At 60.0% G+C, this 18722-nt stretch overlaps 2 protein-coding genes across 2 annotated transcripts; both read left to right on the forward strand.

The window, feature by feature from the left end:
* The first annotated feature begins 1108 nt into the window (after window positions 1-1108).
* Window positions 1109-12920, forward strand: INPPL1 (inositol polyphosphate phosphatase like 1). Its single transcript, XM_054388833.1, has 28 exons — window positions 1109-1245; window positions 2508-2571; window positions 3333-3471; window positions 3551-3701; window positions 3887-4027; window positions 4180-4267; window positions 4621-4707; window positions 4980-5087; window positions 5177-5291; window positions 5450-5556; window positions 5725-5827; window positions 6220-6416; window positions 6746-6863; window positions 6973-7069; window positions 7236-7374; window positions 7482-7581; window positions 7920-8008; window positions 8251-8332; window positions 8435-8524; window positions 8626-8748; window positions 8829-8917; window positions 9098-9185; window positions 9399-9554; window positions 10152-10224; window positions 10316-10832; window positions 11093-11211; window positions 12542-12647; window positions 12762-12920. Exons 1-28 carry the CDS (start codon window positions 1109-1111, stop codon window positions 12918-12920), a joined length of 3582 nt encoding a protein of 1193 aa, XP_054244808.1.
* A 4170-nt stretch (window positions 12921-17090) lies between these two features.
* P2RY4 (pyrimidinergic receptor P2Y4) lies at window positions 17091-18212 on the forward strand. Its single transcript, XM_054388834.1, has one exon. The coding sequence runs from the start codon at window positions 17091-17093 to the stop codon at window positions 18210-18212; it is 1122 nt and encodes a 373-aa protein (XP_054244809.1).
* The last annotated feature ends 510 nt before the right edge of the window (window positions 18213-18722 follow it).

Raw genomic sequence — 18722 nt, forward strand, 5'->3', positions numbered from 1 at the left:
TCGTCACACAGCTGGCAGCAAATGACAGAACTCAGCCCCAACGTGCACAGCAAGGTCCCCAGGAGACCTCGAACCGGTCCCCAGCACTGCCCCCAAAACATTTCAGAGGCTTGCCGCTGTCCCGCATCGCCCGACGGTCCCTTATCTTAGGGTCTTGCCCAAGGGACAGAGCTCTGCACCGCCACCATCCCACTGAGCCTGCGAGGAAGACGAGCAGGGCTGGCGGCAGATCCCCTGCTTCGGGACCGCTTCTGCCTGTACCCCGCCACGCTCAGCCCCGCACGGCCGCTGGCTTCCCCCGGTAGCGGGGCTGGAGCGGGAGGAGGAGCGAGGAGGCTAGTCCCGGCAGCAGGGAGAGCAGAGAAGGAGGAAGAGCGTGGCGGCCGCCACGGTGCCGAGCGAGCGCCACAGAGCCCAACCGCCGGGACCGGGGACTTCGGTGTGGGTTCTGCCTGACCCCACGCTGCCACCTTAACGGGCAGCGTGCGACGGGCGGGGCTGCCTGTGTAGCATCAAGGCTCTGCTGCTGCTTGGCTACACCGCAAAAGCTCAGCTCCCTGCCCCCAGCACCCTGCAAGAGCCACAGGAGCCCTGTCCTGCATCTGCGAGGGACGGTGAGTGTGCTGGGCAAGGTCCACCCCCTCCCCCCGTGCCACCAGGCCACCAGTATGGCCTGTTCTTGCCATGCACTGGGCAGGGTGGTGGCCCCGGGGCTGGTGCAGCATGCTGCACGGGGTGATTACTCCGTGGGAAAAGTCCCTTTGCTGATCTGTCCCTCTCTGCCCCCATGCACCCTGCAGGCTGGAGCCCCCCGCGATGAGGAACATCTAGACCCTCAGCATCCCCAAGCTGCACCCCCGTCCTGCTGCTGCCACCCTGCCTGGTCACAAGGCACCCAGTGCCCACTGAGTGCCTCAGTGGCTGTACATCATCTGCACCTCCAGCCAGCAAATCCTTTGGGCACCAAGGGGCTGGTCCTGCCACACTGTCCCCAGCTTCACCCTCAGATTCACCCCGTGTGCCAGGAGTTGGCTAGTGTCTGCTGCTGAGCCCTGATATGGGGCTGGGACAGTGACACGGCACAGCTGGTGCCCCACCGCTTTGAAGGATGGCGGCAGCAAGCTGGTACCACCGGGACATCAGCCGGGTGGTGGCAGAGGAGCTGCTGGCCAAGGCTGGGCGGGATGGCTGCTTCCTGGTGCGGGACAGCGAGTCGGTCTCTGGGGCATATGCCCTCTGTCTTCTGTGAGTCACCTGCCTGGTATCTGCTCGTGGCTTCTGTCTCTTGTCCCTTGCTGGGGTCCCTCTGTCACACTCCCTGCCCTAGTCTCTGGGCATAGCAATCCTGGCACTGCCCCTTGAGCTAGAAGTGCCACAGCTTCATGGAAAAGCCTTCTGCAGGGGTGCTGGTGGGGTGAGCAGGGTGCCAGCTGTCTGGCCATGGGGATTTTTGGATCATCCCTGTTCTTGGGAGCAGGCAGAAACCTGGGCCAGCAGCCCGGCCCAGCAGAAGGGTTACTGAAGGGAGAACCTGAAATCCGGGGCACACCAAGCCGTTTTGGGCTGCCCGCCATCCCATCCCCGAGCGTGGGAGTGCAAGAGGCTGACTCTGCATCACCCTCCCTCTTCGAAAACAAACATCCTCCCTCCCTCCAGCCCCATGCTCGGCCGCATCCGGGCCACAACGCCAGCTCTTGACGTCTCGGATGCTGGGATCAGGGCTGCATCCCAGTCCATCCATGGGACCCGTTAACATCCCCATGCCTAGAACCAGGCTTACAGCCCCTGAGCGTATTGCTTCTGGGGCTGCCCTCACCCTTTCCTTGCTGCCAGCACCGCCCTCCTCCCTCTCGCCCCTTGCTGCCCTCACCCCTCACTGCCTGCACCCCTCCTTGCTGCCTGCACCCTTCCTGCTCCGGACCGGCATGTTTGCAACGGGGCGGTGTCTCGGTGGGTTTGGCAGGATGCCACTCCCCCTTCCTACTGCTGGCCTGGCCCGGTGCAAGGGATAAATGACAAACACAGGCTGCGGAGAGGCACAGGGGGTGTGGGACACTCCCGGGTTCAGCTGGCAGCTGCCCTGGCTTTGCCAGCATCCCAGCACTATGTCAGGCTGATGCCAGGCAGGGTGGTGGTATGAGCAGGGATGTGTTGCCTCAAGGTGAGTATGACTGTGATAGTGTGGCTGCCCAAAGCCCCTCACTGCCACGTGAGAGACAGAGCTGTAGATCCCCCCAAAAATTCCGGTGGGGATGTGGCTTAACCCCTGGCATGCCATGGCCCTGCTTTGGCAGTGCCCGCTGCGGCCAGGTCACTGTGCATCCAACCCTGCAAATGGCTGCAGAGTCAGAGCTCTGGGAGATGCTTTTATTTCCAGACCTGAGAGCTCAGTTCCACTCTCTGCAGAGAAGATGGGCATTTGCATCAGGGCTGGGTGCTGGGCACCCCCCAACATTGCCAGGGTGTCATGGGGGGCACAATGGGGACCCTGATCTGCTCTCTTCTAGGTTCCAGCGGCATGTTCACACCTACCGCATCCTTCCTGATGACGAGGGGCTGCTCTCAGTCCAGGTGGGTGCAAGCAGTGGGTGCCCAGAGGCTGGTTGCCACCATGGTGCACTCCTTGCCCTGGCTGATGCAGCTGGGTGCTGTGCCGGGGGGGCATCGGCTTCGAGCCAGGCTCTGGCCAGGTTGAAGTGTGAAGGGGCAGGGAAATGATGTCTGCCTGCCCTCCCTGCCACACCAGCACCATGAGCAACTTGTGTGGTTTGGTGTTTGCATGAGCTGCCTGCAGCACCCAGCACCACAGGATATGAGCAAGTTGCAGCCATGGGGCTGTCTGGGTTGAGCTGCCTCCTCACCAGCCCTACCAGCAGCCTGCCAGGATGGCACAGTAAAAGATTTGTCTCTTTTCTGCCACCACCCACTGACCCCACCTGGTCACACTGCCCAATCCCCACCATGTCTGTGCTTGCAACATCTGTCCTGGCCCCCAGCTCAGCCTCACTTCCCCTCCTCGGTGTCACTTCACAGTTTCTCCTGGTACCCAGCTGCCCTTTCTAGCTCCCTAAAAGGAACATCCAGAGGGTCCCTGGGGAGCACCCCCATCAGCTGCATGAGGCATACGTCTCTGTGCTCCTCTCTTTGCTCTGCTGCCCTGCCAGGGAGTGGGGTGATCTCCCCATCAAGCTGGCATTCATCTGGAAGCAGCTTGCCGTGGGCGCAGTTTGAGGGACAGACCCACTCAGTATGGCAAGCTGGTCCACTGCCAGGGCACACAAAGCTGGCAGAGATGGGGACGTGATGGTGCTTCCCTTTCTCTGTCTCCCCAGACCATTCAGGGCATCCAGGCCAAGTGCTTCCGAACCCTGCCCGACCTGATTGGTGCCTACCAGCAGCCCAACAACGGGCTGGTGACACCCCTGCTCTACCCGGTGCACCGGCCGAGGCAGGCGGCCGACGAGGACTCGGGTGAGCCAGGGCTGACAGGGACATGCCAGGCTGGGAGTGGGGAGGGGGTCACACTGACCTGGTTATCTTCTGCCTGCAGATGGGGAGGACGGCCGAGGTGGTGGGCGTGTGGCAAGCACAGTCCTGGCTGGTGCAGCTGGCATGGGCACGTGGCTCGGTGCTCCTGGGGCCAGCCGGACCCACATCTCGCAGCAGCTGCACCAGAGGCTGCAGGAGCAGGTCCACAGCAGGTAACCTGATCTAGCTGGGGATGTCCCTGCTGACTGGGGGAGGTCAGACTGGATGACCTCTGGAGGTCCTTTCTGGCCTGGACCGTTCTATGACCGTAGGTAACGTGCCTCAGGTTGATGGAGGTGATGGGGTGGGCATGGCTGGGGGTGGGGATCTTTCCAAAGCTGCTCACCCTACCTTGCAGCCCAGACAGTGACTTCATGGGCTTCATGGCCGAGTACCTGAACCACCACCTGCAGCTGGACCTGGAGGCGCTTCGCCACGGGCACCCGCAGCTGCGGCACCTCAGCACCGCACTCGTCACTGCTTGCCGGGCACTGCACAGGCGAGTGGCCCACGAGTGCTGGGGCTGGAAGGGGAACAGCTCCCACAGCCACCCACCTTGTCCCCATCCCCTTCATGGTGGCTACGCGTCACCCACCAAGGCTCGGGAGATGCCCCACACCAGGTCTCACCCAGTCCTTCTCTTCCTTGCAGTGAGATTGACTTCACACTGGCAGGGCTGGAGACTCTGGCCAGGGTGTTTGACCCCCCTGTGTCCCCTGGTAGCCCAGTCAGGGAGCAGGTGAGTCCCACAGGATCACCACAGCCCCCAGCCACTTTTGGGTGCCTCATCACATGTGGCTGGGTGCAGCTGGTCTGTGGGGAAGGTGGTCAGGGCAATTTCTGTACCTGTTGGTATCCAAAGGTGCTGCTGCTGGTCCCTGGGTACTGCAGTGTGCCAGGGTCCCTGCAGCTGGCAGAGGGGACCTGGCTCCCTGTGGCATGGGGACAAACAGAGACTCGTTCCTGCACACAGTCCAGGATGCAGCAGAGGGGAAAGCTGCTTCCACTGCCAGGGCCCAGGGACCCCACGGGAAGAAATCCACCAGTCCAGTGCCACCATGCTGCTCTAAAAACATCTGTCCTTCTCCTCAGGGTCTCCTAACCAGCGATCCAGACCTTGAGCTGCTCCTCAACAAGATATCTGCTGTCAACCATCTCCTATCTTCTCTGGAGAAAAAGGTGCCTGACCCCACCACTGTGATGCCAGGCTGGGGAAGCAGCTGGCTGCAGGGGGAGGCATGGCCACTGCTAACCACAGCTGCTGCCCAGCTCTGCTGGCACCCCAGACTGGGGAACCTTACTCTGCTCCAGCAAACCCCTCACCTAAATTAAACCCTCCAGCAAAGCAAGCTGCTGGTGATGGCACAGCCCCAGAGTGCCCCTTGGGGCAGCACAAGCTGGCACAGGGTGCCCACAGTTCCCTCTTATCCCAGTGCCCATGTCTCTGGCAGGTGCTGAAGTCACTGCAGGAGACCGTGTCCAGGCACAACCTGGTACTGCCCAGTGTGGCAGCAGCCCCTCCACCAACTGCCAAGCCCTTGGCTACACAGAGCTTCGAGGTGAGGACAGGGGGCACAACAGGACCCTGGCATCACTGTTTGGGCAGGGCAGGCATGGGGCAAACCAGGAACCATGTCCCTGTCTGCAGGTGAAGGTGGGCAAGTCGCAGAGGGCAGCCCTGACAGTGGATGTGGAGGCAGGCATGGTGGCCATCAGCAAGAGGGGCAGCGGGTCCCCGGAGGAGACCATCCCACAGGACAAAAGTAAGAGGCTGTTGACCCCCCTCACTGGCTGTGGGGTTCCCTGGCACAAGTCTGATAGGTTGCAGACCTGGCTGCACCCCAAGTTCCCATCATTGCTGGCCCCCATGGCAGTGGCAGGAAGGGGATGCCACTGTTGCCCCCTCATGTCCCGTGTTCAGTCCTGCAGCTGATCAAATACCAGAGCGTGCAAAGCAAGGTGAGGCTGGTGTACAGCCGGGAGCTGCAGAAGAGCCTGAGCAGAGACTTTGTCTTCACCAGTGCACGGGTAGGTGGCACTGGCTGGCCTTCCCGGGGGTCCTGGGTGGGTGGACAGCCCTTACAGAGCACTGCAGCAAGTGAGCAGTGAGGTGATGGTCTCCTGATCCTACCACCAGCACCTTCTACAGCCCCCAGCTCCCCTTTGGGACCCTAAGACACCTATATTGTCCTGCAGAAGCGAGAGGCCTTTTGCCAGCTGCTCCAGCTAATGAGGATCCAGCACTCCAACCTGAACGAGCCTGACCTCATCTCGGTGTATGTGGGGACGTGGAACATGGGTAAGGTTGCATTGTCCTGGGAGGCTGTTACGGCTCATGAGCCAGGGTGGATTTTGGAAAGTGCAGCTTCAGGGAGTAGCCCCAGGAAACCTGAGGTCCAAGATAACCCCTCGTGGGAAAAAGAGGCTGGAGAAGACCCTGACATGGCCACTTTTGGGTTTCTCTGTCCCATTGTGATCCACTTGCCCAGTGGTTGTCAGGAGCTGTGGGTGGGAGGATTTCTGGTGGTAGCAGCATCATTCTGGGATGGCCATAGGTTAACCAGGGAGCTGGCATGATACTTCCCATCCCAACACCTCCCGGGGATGCGTAGGGTCTGGGGCTGGAGGGGAGCTGGAGGAGCCTGGCGTACTGTCACCCCCCTCAGTGACCCCCCTGTCCTCTACCTGCAGGCAGCACACCCCCACCCCGCTCCCTCGCCTCCTGGCTGACCTCCAGGGGCTTGGGGCACACGCAGGATGAGACTACCGCCTGCATCCCCCATGACATCTACGTCATCGGCACCCAGGAGAACTCCCTGGGCGACCGCGAGTGGGTGGAGTTCCTCCGTGCCTCTCTGAAGACCCTGATGGCCATCGACTACCGAATGGTAAGGGCGGGGAGCAGCCTGCACTCCTCTGCCTGGGGCGCCCCCCGCTGCTGGGCAGGCTGAAGACTTTCCCCCAGCAGCTTCAGGGAGCTGCTTACCATCAGCCACCACCCCACAGCTCTTACCCCAAAACCTGAGGTCCTCTCCCACTCACATGCAGCCCAGGGAACCTCTTATGCTCCATGCACACCGTGCAGGGATTGCCCTCCCCGGGAGGCACCATTGAGGGAGGGGCTGGCTGAACTTGCTGCTTCTCCATCCTCACCGGGCTTGGCTGTGGGGTGGTGCTGGGTGGGGAGCAGGCAGACTCATTCCTTGTCCTCCTGCAGGTCGCCCTGCAGTGCCTCTGGAGCATCAAGATCGTGGTGCTGGTGAAGCCAGAGCACGAGCGGCGCATCAGCCACGTCCACACCTCCAGCGTGAAAACTGGCATCGCCAACACACTGGGTGGGGATGAGGACAGGGTGGGAGGATGTCCCAGAGGGAGGAGGTAGCCTGGGGGCCATCCCAGGACCTCTGGGACCCTCAGAGTTCAGTACCTGGCACATCCCTGCAGGGAACAAAGGAGCTGTGGGTGTCTCCTTCCTCTTCAACGGGACCTCCTTTGGCTTTGTCAACTGCCACCTGGCCTCTGGTAGTGAGAAGACCCACAGGTGACAGGGGGCTAGGGAGGATGGGACTGTCCTGAGGTGGGTGGGTGTCTCAGGGGTCTAGAGGAGCCCTGAGGGGTTGGCCCTGTCACCCTCCTGTCCCCCAGCTGGCAGGGGCAGAACAAGGTGTCCCCAGGGTGGCTCATGGGTGCTGCCCTGTCTCCCCAAGACGTAACCAGAACTACAGTGACATCCTGCGCTCCCTGGTGCTGGGGGACAAGCAGCTGGGGGGCTTTGACCTCACCCTGCGCTTCACTCACCTCTTCTGGTTTGGGGACCTCAACTACCGCCTGGATATGGACGTGCAGGTAGGGCCCAGGGGGCACTGTGGCCGGTGGCACGCCGGTGGCAACATCAGTGTAGCTGCAGGGCTGAGAGGGGCCAGGGCTCTCCATGCCTTCCTCTCCTGGCACAGGACATCCTTGCCCATATAACCAAGAAGGAGTTTGAAGCCTTGCTGGCTGTTGACCAGCTGAACCTGGAGCGGGAGAAGAACAAAGTCTTCCTGCGGTTCAGTGAGTGTGGGGGTCAGGACACGGCCCCCCCACCAAGACAGCAACACCCAGGGTCCCCATGGACCTCTCCCTGTGCCACCTCCACAGCTGTGCCCTGTCCTGGCGCAGCCCTGCACCGGGAGCCCAAAGCCTGGGGGTCCTTGATGGGCACGATGCAGCCCCTCTAGGGCAGGTCTGTGGGCTCTGCACCCCAAAAGTGTGCAAACATGAGGGCAGGCAGAGGTGGCCAGGGGTACCAGCTGTTGTGGTGGGCTCCTGATGAACACTATGATACCCCATAGCTGTGGGGACAAGAAAGGACACTGGCCCCTGTGCCACCTCTGTCTCTTGGTTCCCAGGTGAGGGTGACATCTCCTTCCCACCCACGTACCGGTACGAGCGAGGCTCCCGGGACAGCTACCTGTGGCAGAAGTTCAAGCCCACAGGGGTGAGTTCCTGCAGCCTCCTACCAAGCTAAATGATACTACTGAAGGACAGGGATAGTGGGCTTGGGTGGTGCCAGGTGGGGCTGCATGATACTGCTGAGGGACAGGGATGGTGGGCTTGGGTGGTGCCAGGTGGGGCTGTGTGGTGCTGCAGGAGGGATCTCATTTTTGGGGGTGCTGAGTTGCTTTTCTGGGCTGGGGGAGGCAGACATGAGGGGCACTGAAGCCATTTCCCCATTTTCAGGCGAGGATCAGTGTCCCCTCATGGTGTGACCGCATCCTGTGGAAGTCACACCCAGAGACCCATGTGGTCTGTAACTCCTACGGTGAGTGAGACCCCAGGGCTGTGGGCACTGTGGGGTGACCACTGCTGCCCAGGACTCCAGGACTTGGAGACCATCACCCAGCTACCTCCTCCCACTATCCAGGCTGCACTGATGACATCGTGACCAGTGACCACTCACCTGTCTTCGCCACCTTTGAGGTGGGAGTGACATCGCAGTTTGTGCCCAAGAAGCGTAAGGGTTTGGGGTCTGTCACCCCCAGTACCTGGTTTGGGGCAAACCCTGGCTGTGAGTTCTCAGCTGGCACACAGCAACCTTCTGGTACCTCCCTGCAGCTCCTGGATCTGAATCTGGCCCTGAGCCCCTGGCCTGCATCGAGTGGGAGAGCGTTGAGGTGATTGTGAAAACCACCAGCTGCAGCAAGTGCTACATTGAGTTTCACTCCTACTGCCTGGAGGGTGAGGTGGCCCTGGGGTATGGGGTGCTGGGGCTATGCACCAACAGCAGCTGGAGCTGTGCCCACATTTTCCCTCTGCAGAGGCCCAGCGGAGTGGGGAGAACACCTCCCAGAGCTGTGACATCCCTGGCTTCCTCAAGCTGGGCTGGGCTGCAAAGCATCTGCCTGTGGTATCCCTCCCCCTTCCCTCAAGCGTCCTCCTTCCTCTTCCCCATCCCTCCTGCTGGCTCCATACCCTGAGCCCCAAGGGGTGCCAGGGGCTGTCACCATCCCCCACCCAGGAAAGAGCCACCCCTGTGCCAACCTACGCTGTAGCAGTCCCCAATGAGCCCCCCTCTTTCTGCCTGCAGTTAAATCCCATCCTGTCAGACCTGGAGTACCTTGGGGACCAACACCTGCTCCTCAGCATCAAGGGTGTGGAGAGCTGCGAATCCTATGGTGTGTGTGGGATGGGGACACTGCTGTGGCATGGGGGGCAGCTGCCAAGCATTGTCCCCACAGGGCTTAGTTGACAGCCTGCTGAGTGCAAGGTTTTGCAGCTGAAGCTCGGTCGAAGGGACCCTGGCACCCACCTCGCTTTGGGGTGCTGCTGCTACCTTGCTTGCCCCCCCCCAGCTGCCTGTTGGGGTGACATAGGTGCTGTACCTGCAGGTGAGTGCTGTATCGCAATGAGGTCCATGATTGGCAGCATGGCCCAGCAGTTTGAGACCTTCCTCTTCCACCGTGGCGAGGAGACAGGCTCCATACGCGGCTGGATGAAGGTCCGGGTCCCTAAGGACAGACGCAGCACCCGGGAGAGGCTCTATGGTAAACGTGGCCACATGCCAGCCCCCTCCCATCACCCTGGGCAGGGGGGCTCAGGGACATCTTGGGCACAAGAGCTGCCCATGCCCGTGCTGCCCTCCTGAGGTGCTGGAGCATGTCCAAAGAGCAACAAAGTTGGTGAAGGCTCTAGAGTCTTGGGAGGAGTGGCTGAGGGAACTGGGGCTGTTCTGCCTGGAGAAAAGGAGGCTGAGGGGAGACCTTCTTGCTCCTTACAGCTTCCTGAAAGGAGTGTGGGTGGGGATTGGTCTCTTCTCCAAAACAGCAAGCAACAGGATGAGAGGAAATAGCCTCAAGTTGTGCCAGGGGAGGTTTAGGTTGGTCATGAGGAATAATTTCTTCCCCCAAACGGTTGTCAAGGACAGGCTGTCCAGGGCAGTGGTGAAGTGCCTATCCTTGGAGGGGTTGTGGTGCTGAGGAACATGGTTCAGTGGTGACCTGGCAGTGCTGGGTTAATGGTTGGACTGGGTGATCTTAAAGATCTTTTCCAGCCAAAACAATTCTAGGATTCTATGACCCCAGCTGTGGGCAGGAGCCATGTGGTTCCCAGTGGGGAGAGGGCAGATTGTGGTGCCTTTGCAGAGTGGATCAGCTTCGAGGAGGAGGATGGTGAGCCAGCAGCAGACAGCCCAACATGCCCTAAGCCACCCGTGCAGCACCTCAGGTACCTCAGCTGGGCTCAGCCCCAACACAAGCCTCAGCTGTGGGGTGATGCTGAGCCTGATGATCTCTGCTGTGCTTTGCAGGAGCCGTCCCCGCAGTCTCCCCGAGCCAGCTGCTGGCTACACCAACCCAGCCTACTTCATCTTTGAGGGCATCCCCAGCACGCGGGTGCCAGGCCCTGCTGCTGGCGATGCCCATGACAAGCAGGCAGAGAGCCCGGCCAGGGGCCAGCAGCACTTGAGCCCCCTCGGAGCAAGGGTCCCTTCACCCTCAGAAGAGCAGGGTGGTGGCCAGCCCCAGTGTGTGCCAGGGCACTTATCCCATAGGCATCTGCTCAGCCCCCCTGGTATGGGCCAGCAGAAGAGACCCAAATCAGCCATCCTGGCGAGGGACACACCAGGGCTGGGGGACTGCTCACTGACAGCGCTGCACATGGCCACCTACCTGAGCCAGCTGGACCAGTTGTCACCAGATCATGGAGGGGGCAGCCAGAAGACTCTGCTGTGCCAGACTCACAGCGCCCTGGAGCCACCCCCGCGGCCTTGCCGGGAGGTACCAAGGCGTCCACTGGATGCTCGCCAGCATGGCCACCCTGGAGAGGTACCACTGTGGTCCCTTCTGGAGCTCAGCCGAAGGGGCTTGGGGGGCTCCGAGAGGGCAAGTTGGCCATGGGGCCACCAGGAGATGTGAGGTCCCATCCCCATGGCAGTGCTCTGCCACCACTGCACACACAGTAGGATGCAGTGGAAGGCTGAGGAGCAGCAACGTGCCCTGCTCACGTAGGGTTGAGGATGTGAGGGTGCAGACTTTGTGGCTCTGTTGTGACACTGCTGGTGTGTGTCCTTGCTCTTCTTCTCCAGTGGCCCTGTGACAGGAGTGAGCAGTCCCGTGATGTCAGCAGGTGCGTGGGTCACCTTGGCTTGCAGCAGAATGAGGAAGGGCTGCAGAAGCATGGCTGGGACCACCTGGAGACCTTCAGGTACCCCCAGGAGCTTGGAAAAGGGAGCACCCTGCAGGCCAGTTCCTGTGGCTTTGGGGTCACTGGCAGAGACCCATGCCCCAGGGGGGAGGACAGGTGAGGCTTGAGGTGAGGATGTGTCAGGGCAGGCACCACATCTCCATGGGTGTCCCAGGGCCACGTGGGCTCCTGTCTCCTTGGTGACTTCCCTAGCACTTGGTGCCCTTCACCTCACTGCAGAGACATGACAGAGCAGGGCTGGCTGGGGCATGCAGCTCAACCCATCCCCAGCTCATCCATAGCAAGCCTGGCAAGGGCACTGCAGTGAGCCTGCCATGGAGACCTGACCTCAGACCCAGCACCTAAAGCACTCAGCTCTGCCCCAGCACCCATCTCTGCTGTCCTCCTTGGAGCTCCTGAGCAGGCAGACACCCAGGACTGGACCTGGTAGCCACGCTCCAAACTTGTCTGACCTCACCAGTAATCAACTCAGTTGGAAAGTCTCAGGAAGCTCCTGTGGCCCTTAGGATGGACACTTTCCAGGTCTTGCTACCTGCCTTCATCCTCCCCTCCTGAAGTGGTGGAAGGACCATGCTGGCTGCACTGGCAAGGAGAGATGGGGGACATGGGAGAGACGTTGAAGTCGCTTGGGAAGTGAAGACTGTTAGGTGCTTTGGACCTCGAGGCTCAGCCTCTTCTTGGCAGCCCCCATGCAGCCTGCAAGGGCACAGTGGCATCCGTGGCCAGCCCAGCCCCACGTACCTTCGGTCGTGCCTTCGGTCTCACCAGCTGCTCCCTCCTCCCTGGGCTGAGCCCTGGTGGGGCAGTGTTTCAGAGGACTTCTACAGCATACACTCCTGAGGCTGTGGCACCAGCTCCTTGTGAGATGCCTCTTGCTATCCCCATGCAGAAGAAAGACTCAGGGACATCGGGGTGCCTGTGTCCAGTGCCTGCTTCTGTGCAGGGGCAAGGAGGGTCTGTGCCAAGCTGAGCTGAGCCTAGCAAGCCAAGTAGGGAGAGCACCAGGTCCTGGTGTCCTGGCTGCTGCAGGGGCATTGCCCCTCAATATCCCCTTGTTTAATCGGGGACCCCAAAACCCCCAACCCTTGGCACTGCCCTTACCTGGTGTCTCATAAGGCTCCTACTGAGAGCTGGGCAGTCTCTGGCATTGGTGGCACAGTCCCCTTGTGAATGTGCTGGCTCTTCCCACTCAGCCCTGCACAATTGAGGTTCCCCTCCATGGCTGAGCATCTCCAGGCTGTTCCCAAACCAGCCACCCAGCCTTTCATGCCTCTGTGCCTCCCCAAGCTGCCCCATTCCTGATAACAGTCCCCCACATCCTGGGGTGCAGCCATTTGTCACCAGCGTGCCCTGTTTATGCCAATGCTGACTTGCTGGCACAGCATCCATCCTTCGCCCACCTGCATGCTCACAAAGGGGTTAAATCTCCTGGCCAGGTACAGCTCTGCAGCAGCAGGAACGCACAGCCCCCTTCCTAAACGCGAGGGCACCCCGACCTGGCAGAGCCCCAGCTGCTGCAACGCCCAAGGTTTTGGGGATACTATGCCCAGGCTGGCCTCAAGGTGGCAGTGGCCACCTTTGTCCCCAGGATTGCCCCGCAGGCCTGGGGTGCCAGCATGCCCCAGGTGGGCAAGGAGGCTGCCCTGGGGTGGGCAAAAAGCCATGGTCCCCACGGGCGGGGTGATGTGGTCCTCGTGGATGAGAACTGATGGCCTTCATGGTCGAAGGACCATGGTCTCCATGAGTGAGGGGCAGTGGTCCCCGTGGCCAGAGGTCCTCGGCCATCAGGAGAAAGGGTTGTGACCCCATGGGTGAAGCCCCCATGCCTAGGGGTCCGCTGCAGGGGTTGTAGATGGCTCAAAGCCTTCGAGGGTAATAGACGGGAGAGCAGCAGGGCTGAGCCCTGCGGGCAGCCCCTGGGGCAGGGACACTCCTGCCTCCGCCTCTGCCCGCCTCCAGCCCTGCCTCTCCCGGGCACTTTGCTCCCAGCAGTGAGAGAGCGGGCACACGGCAGGGCACGGCACAGGGCAGCCCCTCCAGCATGGCCTCCAGCGCTGCGGGGCGCTCCTCACGGGTGCCCTGCTCCTGAGAGCCACTGCAGCCCAGGACCCCAGGTGAGCCAGGGCAGACCATGCTTGGTGGAGAGCAGAAGCTGGGATGGCCATGTGATGGCCATGCAAACCCAGCTGGGCTCTGGGCAGCCTTGTGGGGAGCAGCTTTGGCCCCTCAAGGGATGGAGGTGGGATCCCCAGGGCTGGATGGGTGTGGGGTGGGGGTCAGCCAGTTCTCTCCATTCTTCCACCATGCTCAAATCCCACTGTGCATCCTCCTCCCTCACATGCCACTACCTTCTTCCATCGTTGAGGGCCTTCATCCTTCCTAGTGCAGCCACCTCCTCCCCCTCATCTTCCTCCCCATTCCCCAGATAACCATATCCTCACAGGGTGAAACTGACCTATAGGCTCCTGCCCTTCCCCAGGTAGGTGGAGGGGCAGGGACAGCCAATCCAAGGGTGAAACTCTCACCTTCCACCTCACTGCAGAGCAGAAGCACCTCAGAGCAGGGGACATGGAAGGCAGCACCCAGCCCTGTGGCATCCCTGGGGAGGAGGCACCAGTGCCTGGGCAGATCGTGCTTTGGCTGCTCTTGCAGTCAAAGGGAAGGATCAAAAAGAAATTAGGTCGCACTCCCCTTGTGCTGGGGCTTTGGCTGCACACACCACGTGGTGACTGGGGACAAGGGTCCTTCTACAGGATGTTTTGCATAATTTCTCCTTGTTTTGCAATTTCCAAGAGCTTAGGCGAGAAGAAAAGCCTTGTTTTCCCTCATGCTCCAAGAGGCAGCTTGTCCCAGGCTCACCCAGCACCATGTCCCTCAGTGTCTCCTCACTCTCCTCCAAAATCCACTCTCAAGCCCCCTTCTCCAAAGCTCCTGCCTGCTGCACCAGGATCCCTGACCGCCCGCTTCCATCCTGCCAGCAGGCAGGACTTTGGATCTGGGGCAGAGTCTGCTTTCGGTGGCGCTGCCCAACTCATTCATTTCATTGGTGTCTTTCCAACATCCCCATAGATCCCCAGGGCAGGAAGCCTTGGCCAGCTGCTGGGAGACCCTGGGCTAGGGGCAGCCACCAGCTACCACTGGGGACAGCACATCCTCAGGGGCCAAAGGATGGGGTCAGGGTGAACATAGCCACGGGGCCAGGAGCCAGGGCAGAGCTCCTGTTCCTGTGGCAAAGAGCGAAGGGCAGCACGTGCCCCTTAGTGCACGGTCCCCTGGCTGGCCCCTGCCCCTTTCCATGGGTGGATGGCCATGCAGAACCCCTCACCACTTCCTGGGGGCCAGCTCACAGGCACCATCCCAGGTGTTTGCCAAGAGCAAGGGATCCCCCAGCACCACATCCCTTGTGCATCCACAGAACTGGCAGGACAGGAGTATCACCTCCCCAGCTCCATGTCCTCTCCCTGCAGTGCCTTCCAACTCCTGCTGCAGCAGTGAGCCTGAATGCTTGGCTCAGACCTCACTGTAGCTGTGGACAGTCCCTCCCTGACCCTTCAGGTCCACACTGGAGAGGTTGTGGCCAGCAAAAGCCTTGCTGGGAATGTCAGAAAAGTAGGAACCACCCTGGTGGTAATGTGTCCTCAGGGCAGACCGATGGGAATCTGTGATTGAAAGCACTGACTTTGATTGTGACTAAGATGAAGAAGCAGGAAAGCTGTTGAGATAAAGCTTGCCAAGTGTCATCTTCTTTTGCAATGTTCTCTTTTCCCCAAAGGAAGCTCAGGAATGGTTAAATCGTGCTGCTGAGCACTGCCCACACTTGGGCTTCATCAGCTGCCCAAAGCTGTGTGCCTGTGCCCCGCTCCCAGTAGCCTGGCACCACACAGCTGCTCCGGCTTCTTCCTCATGCATTTCTGACACCAGTTTATTACTTTTTATTTACTGACTTCTTCATATCTTAGTTGTTTGTTGACTCATGTCATGGGCTTTGGTCACTGAACCGTGCAGCATCTCCGGTCTGGTCAGGCTCAAGACTTCACGCTCACTTGTGCTCAGAGGATGGAAAAGAAGAACAAATCTCCCGATGCTTCACATCCTCAGCAGCGTCACTGCTTGGGGAGATGTAGCTTCTGGGCTGGGGCCAGCATGACCAGCACAGCACCCCACAGGACCATCACTCAGAGGCTCAAGTTTTCCTGCCAGCTGGTTTTTGGTTCTAGGAAGACAGATCAAATTCTTAACACTGTTAATGTTTGATCAGGATCTGCCTGTTGCTCTCTGAACTTATTCCTGTAATAAAGCCAGGCTGCTGCTCACACCAGCTGCAGTGGGTAGGCACTGCAGGGTGGTTGATATCAGCCCAAAGCTGTGGCTCAGCCCAGAACTCAAACAGACAGTGTGGAGGTGTGGAGGAGCTGGTCCCGCAGCCACCTGCCTGCCCATCTGCCTGCTGATCCATTTATGATCATCTCTGTAAGCACAGCCATGTCTCTCTAGGTGAGGCTCTGCAGTGTCAGCTCAGCTGACCTCATGGATACACCCTATGGGATGCTCCTGCTAATGCTTGTCACAAGAAGCTGTCAGGCTGCACATCTGGCAAAGGCAAGAGGACAACAGGAGGATGATGGTGAAGGAACCAATCCATGAAGGAACCTGAAAGGACACAACCTTCCACCTCATACCACTGACCAGCATCCTGCTAACACTTAGCTCCCTGAGCCCTCCTCCATTCCAGTATCCATAACCTCCTGGACGTGCTCTGGACCCACAGAAACTGGAGACACAGCAATGCACCCTCAGATATCAGATATCTTTTTGGCTTCACTTTCACCTCTGCTGGCAGCATGGCAGATGCTCCTGCCCCCAGCCTATTCATGCAAGCATCTATCCTTGTCAGCAGGAGCAGCTGCTCCAATATTGCTTCACCAGGCATGGTGGTGGGCACTGGAGGGGCCAAGGCATGGGCAGCTTTTGCTGGTCCTTTGCTGGACACCATGAAGCAGTAGCTGCTTCTTCCCTCTGGAGGAGTGGGCTCTGAACTTCAGACATCCTGAGAGGTGAACGCAACTCCTTGGCAGCTCTCCCTCATGCCTCAGCCCTGTGGCCTGATGTGCCAGCAGGATGCAGATCCCAGCCTTTGATCCTAACCCTGCGAGAGGGGAAACGTCCTCCTTGCCTTGAGAACTTGCACTGTCTTGAGCAGGGCCTTGGCTCCAACAGAGCTCCTCTCCATAGGGATTAGATCATCTCTCTCCTACGGAGAATACCCAGCAGCTGGAGGCCCCTCACTGTCCAGGGATGCTCTCTCCCAAAGGCTCCTTTAATAGCTCCCCAAGGATTTCTCCAGGCCATAATATTCCCCCAGACAAGCCTTTCTTCTCCTCCCGCCTTTCTTCTGTCAAAGCGTCCTCTGGGACGAGCAGCATTGTCAGGATGGTGCCAATTAGGCTGAGGCAGCTTCCAAGAGGCTGCGCTGGCAGCGGCCGGGGGCTGCTGTTGCTCATCAAGGTCTCATTGTTCGGAGCGCCGTGGGGCTGCTGGCCGGCGGGGCCGGCGCTGTCCTCTGTCCCAGGCACGCTTCCCGGCTCGGCTCGGCGCGGGTGTCACTGCCTGCTCCTCAAAGGGCTGATTAATGGGTGTCGTGGTGGGGGCTGCGAAGGGGAGGATTTGTCAAGCCTCCCCCCGGCCCCCATGCAAAGCCCCAACGTGCCGGCTGAGAAAAACCAGAGAACCATCAAAGTGGCCACAGCTCCTGGAGGGGGATGGGGTTGGGGGGGTGGGGGTGGGAATCTGGCATCTTTGGCTCCCTTCCACGCTTTGTGCCCGACAATGACGGCTAATATGCTTTTATTAACTGCTCCCCTAGATCTGGCTCGGAGAACATGGCCACTTCTTCAGTGAGGACGTTCCCAGTTGCCCTGTGGACACCAACGTCGGCTCCCTGGCTAGGAGGAAATACCACGCCGGGGCTGGAGGCAAAGTGCGTCTTCGACGAGGAGTTCAAGTTCATCCTGCTGCCCATCTCCTACAGCATCGTCTTTGTGGTGGGGCTGCCCCTCAACTCTTGGGCCCTGTGGATGTTCATCTCCAAAATGAGGCCCTGGAACGCCACCACCACCTACATGTTCAACTTGGCTGTCTCTGACACGCTCTACGTCCTGTCCCTGCCCACCCTGGTCTACTATTACGCCGACCGCAACAATTGGCCCTTCGGGACCTGGCTCTGCAAGATCGTGCGCTTCCTCTTCTATGCCAACCTCTACAGCAGCATCCTCTTCCTCACCTGCATCAGCATCCACCGCTACGTGGGCATCTGCCACCCCATCCGCTCCCTGAAGTGGGTGAAGACCAAGCAGGCCCGCATCATTTGCGTGGCTGTCTGGCTCGTCGTCACCATCTGCCTCATCCCCAACCTCATCTTCGTCACCACCAGCTCCAAGGGCAACAGCACCCTGTGCCATGACACCACCAAGCCCGAGGATTTCGACCACTACGTGCACTACAGCTCCTCCGTCATGGCCCTGCTCTTCGGGCTCCCCTTCCTGGTGATCGTTGTATGCTACTGCCTGATGGCCAAGAGGCTCTGCCAGCCCAGCTTCTCCAGCCCCAGCCCCCGCATGCCCTCCTACAGGAAGCGCTCCATCAAGATGATCGTCATCGTGCTCACCGTCTTTGCCGTCTGCTTCGTGCCCTTCCACATCACCCGGACCTTGTACTACACCTCCCGCTACTTCCAAGCCAACTGCCAGACCCTCAACATCATCAACTTCACCTACAAGATCACTCGGCCCCTGGCCAGCATCAACAGCTGCCTTGACCCCATCTTGTACTTCATGGCTGGGGACAAGTTCCGGGGGCGGCTGCGCCGGGGGCCACTCCAGCGCCTCCGGCCCGCACCTGCAAGCGACCTTTCCTTGGTGTCCCCCTCCATGGACAACCTCATGGGTAGCAGCCATGCTGCTAGTGACACCCTAGGGACAGGGACAGCACAGAGCAGAGGCTGATGCTGAGGGGCCATAGGGGGTTCTAGTAACCTCATCTCTAATCTCCATGAATCACAGCCCCTCTGGACTCCACGGGTGCACCCTGAGGTCCCCAAACTTGACCCATCCTTGCACAGCTTCTGTGGGGCAGAGACCACAGGGCTGAGGGCTGGTTGACATTGGGCTTGTCCCGGCCCTGTCCCGCGGTGCTGTGGCAGGAGGTTGACAGGACAAGCACCAGGCACCCATGAGAATGGGAAGGATGCTGAGAAAGCCATTTTGGGGAGGCAAGCTGGTGTCCCAGCCTGGGGCACTGCTGGAGACATATGTGGGGCTGACAGGTCACTAAAGACAAGTGACACTGGTTCCTCCTAGGGTGCACACAGCCCTTTCAGTCTGCTTGACAGCAGTATGGGGACTACACTGAACCTGGAGCTAACGCTGGGCTCCCTAGAGCTACCTCTCCAGGGTAGCTCTCAAAGATGTCCCTTGGGAGAGGCATGGAGGGACATGGCACAGAGCACTTGCTGC

The sequence above is a fragment of the Indicator indicator genome, chromosome 17 (assembly GCF_027791375.1).
Source record: "Indicator indicator isolate 239-I01 chromosome 17, UM_Iind_1.1, whole genome shotgun sequence".
NCBI classification, from domain to species: domain Eukaryota; kingdom Metazoa; phylum Chordata; class Aves; order Piciformes; family Indicatoridae; genus Indicator; species Indicator indicator.

Coding starts and splice junctions, on each gene's coding strand:
- P2RY4 (XM_054388834.1), top strand. CDS start 17,091: ATGGCCACTTCTTCAGTGAGGACGTTCCCAGTTGCCCTGTGGACACCA.
- INPPL1 (XM_054388833.1), top strand. CDS start 1,109: ATGGCGGCAGCAAGCTGGTACCACCGGGACATCAGCCGGGTGGTGGCA. Junction 4,268..4,620: donor GTAGCCCAGTCAGGGAGCAG/GTGAGTCCCACA, acceptor CCTTCTCCTCAG/GGTCTCCTAACCAGCGATCC. Junction 10,225..10,315: donor TGCCCTAAGCCACCCGTGCA/GCACCTCAGGTA, acceptor TGTGCTTTGCAG/GAGCCGTCCCCGCAGTCTCC.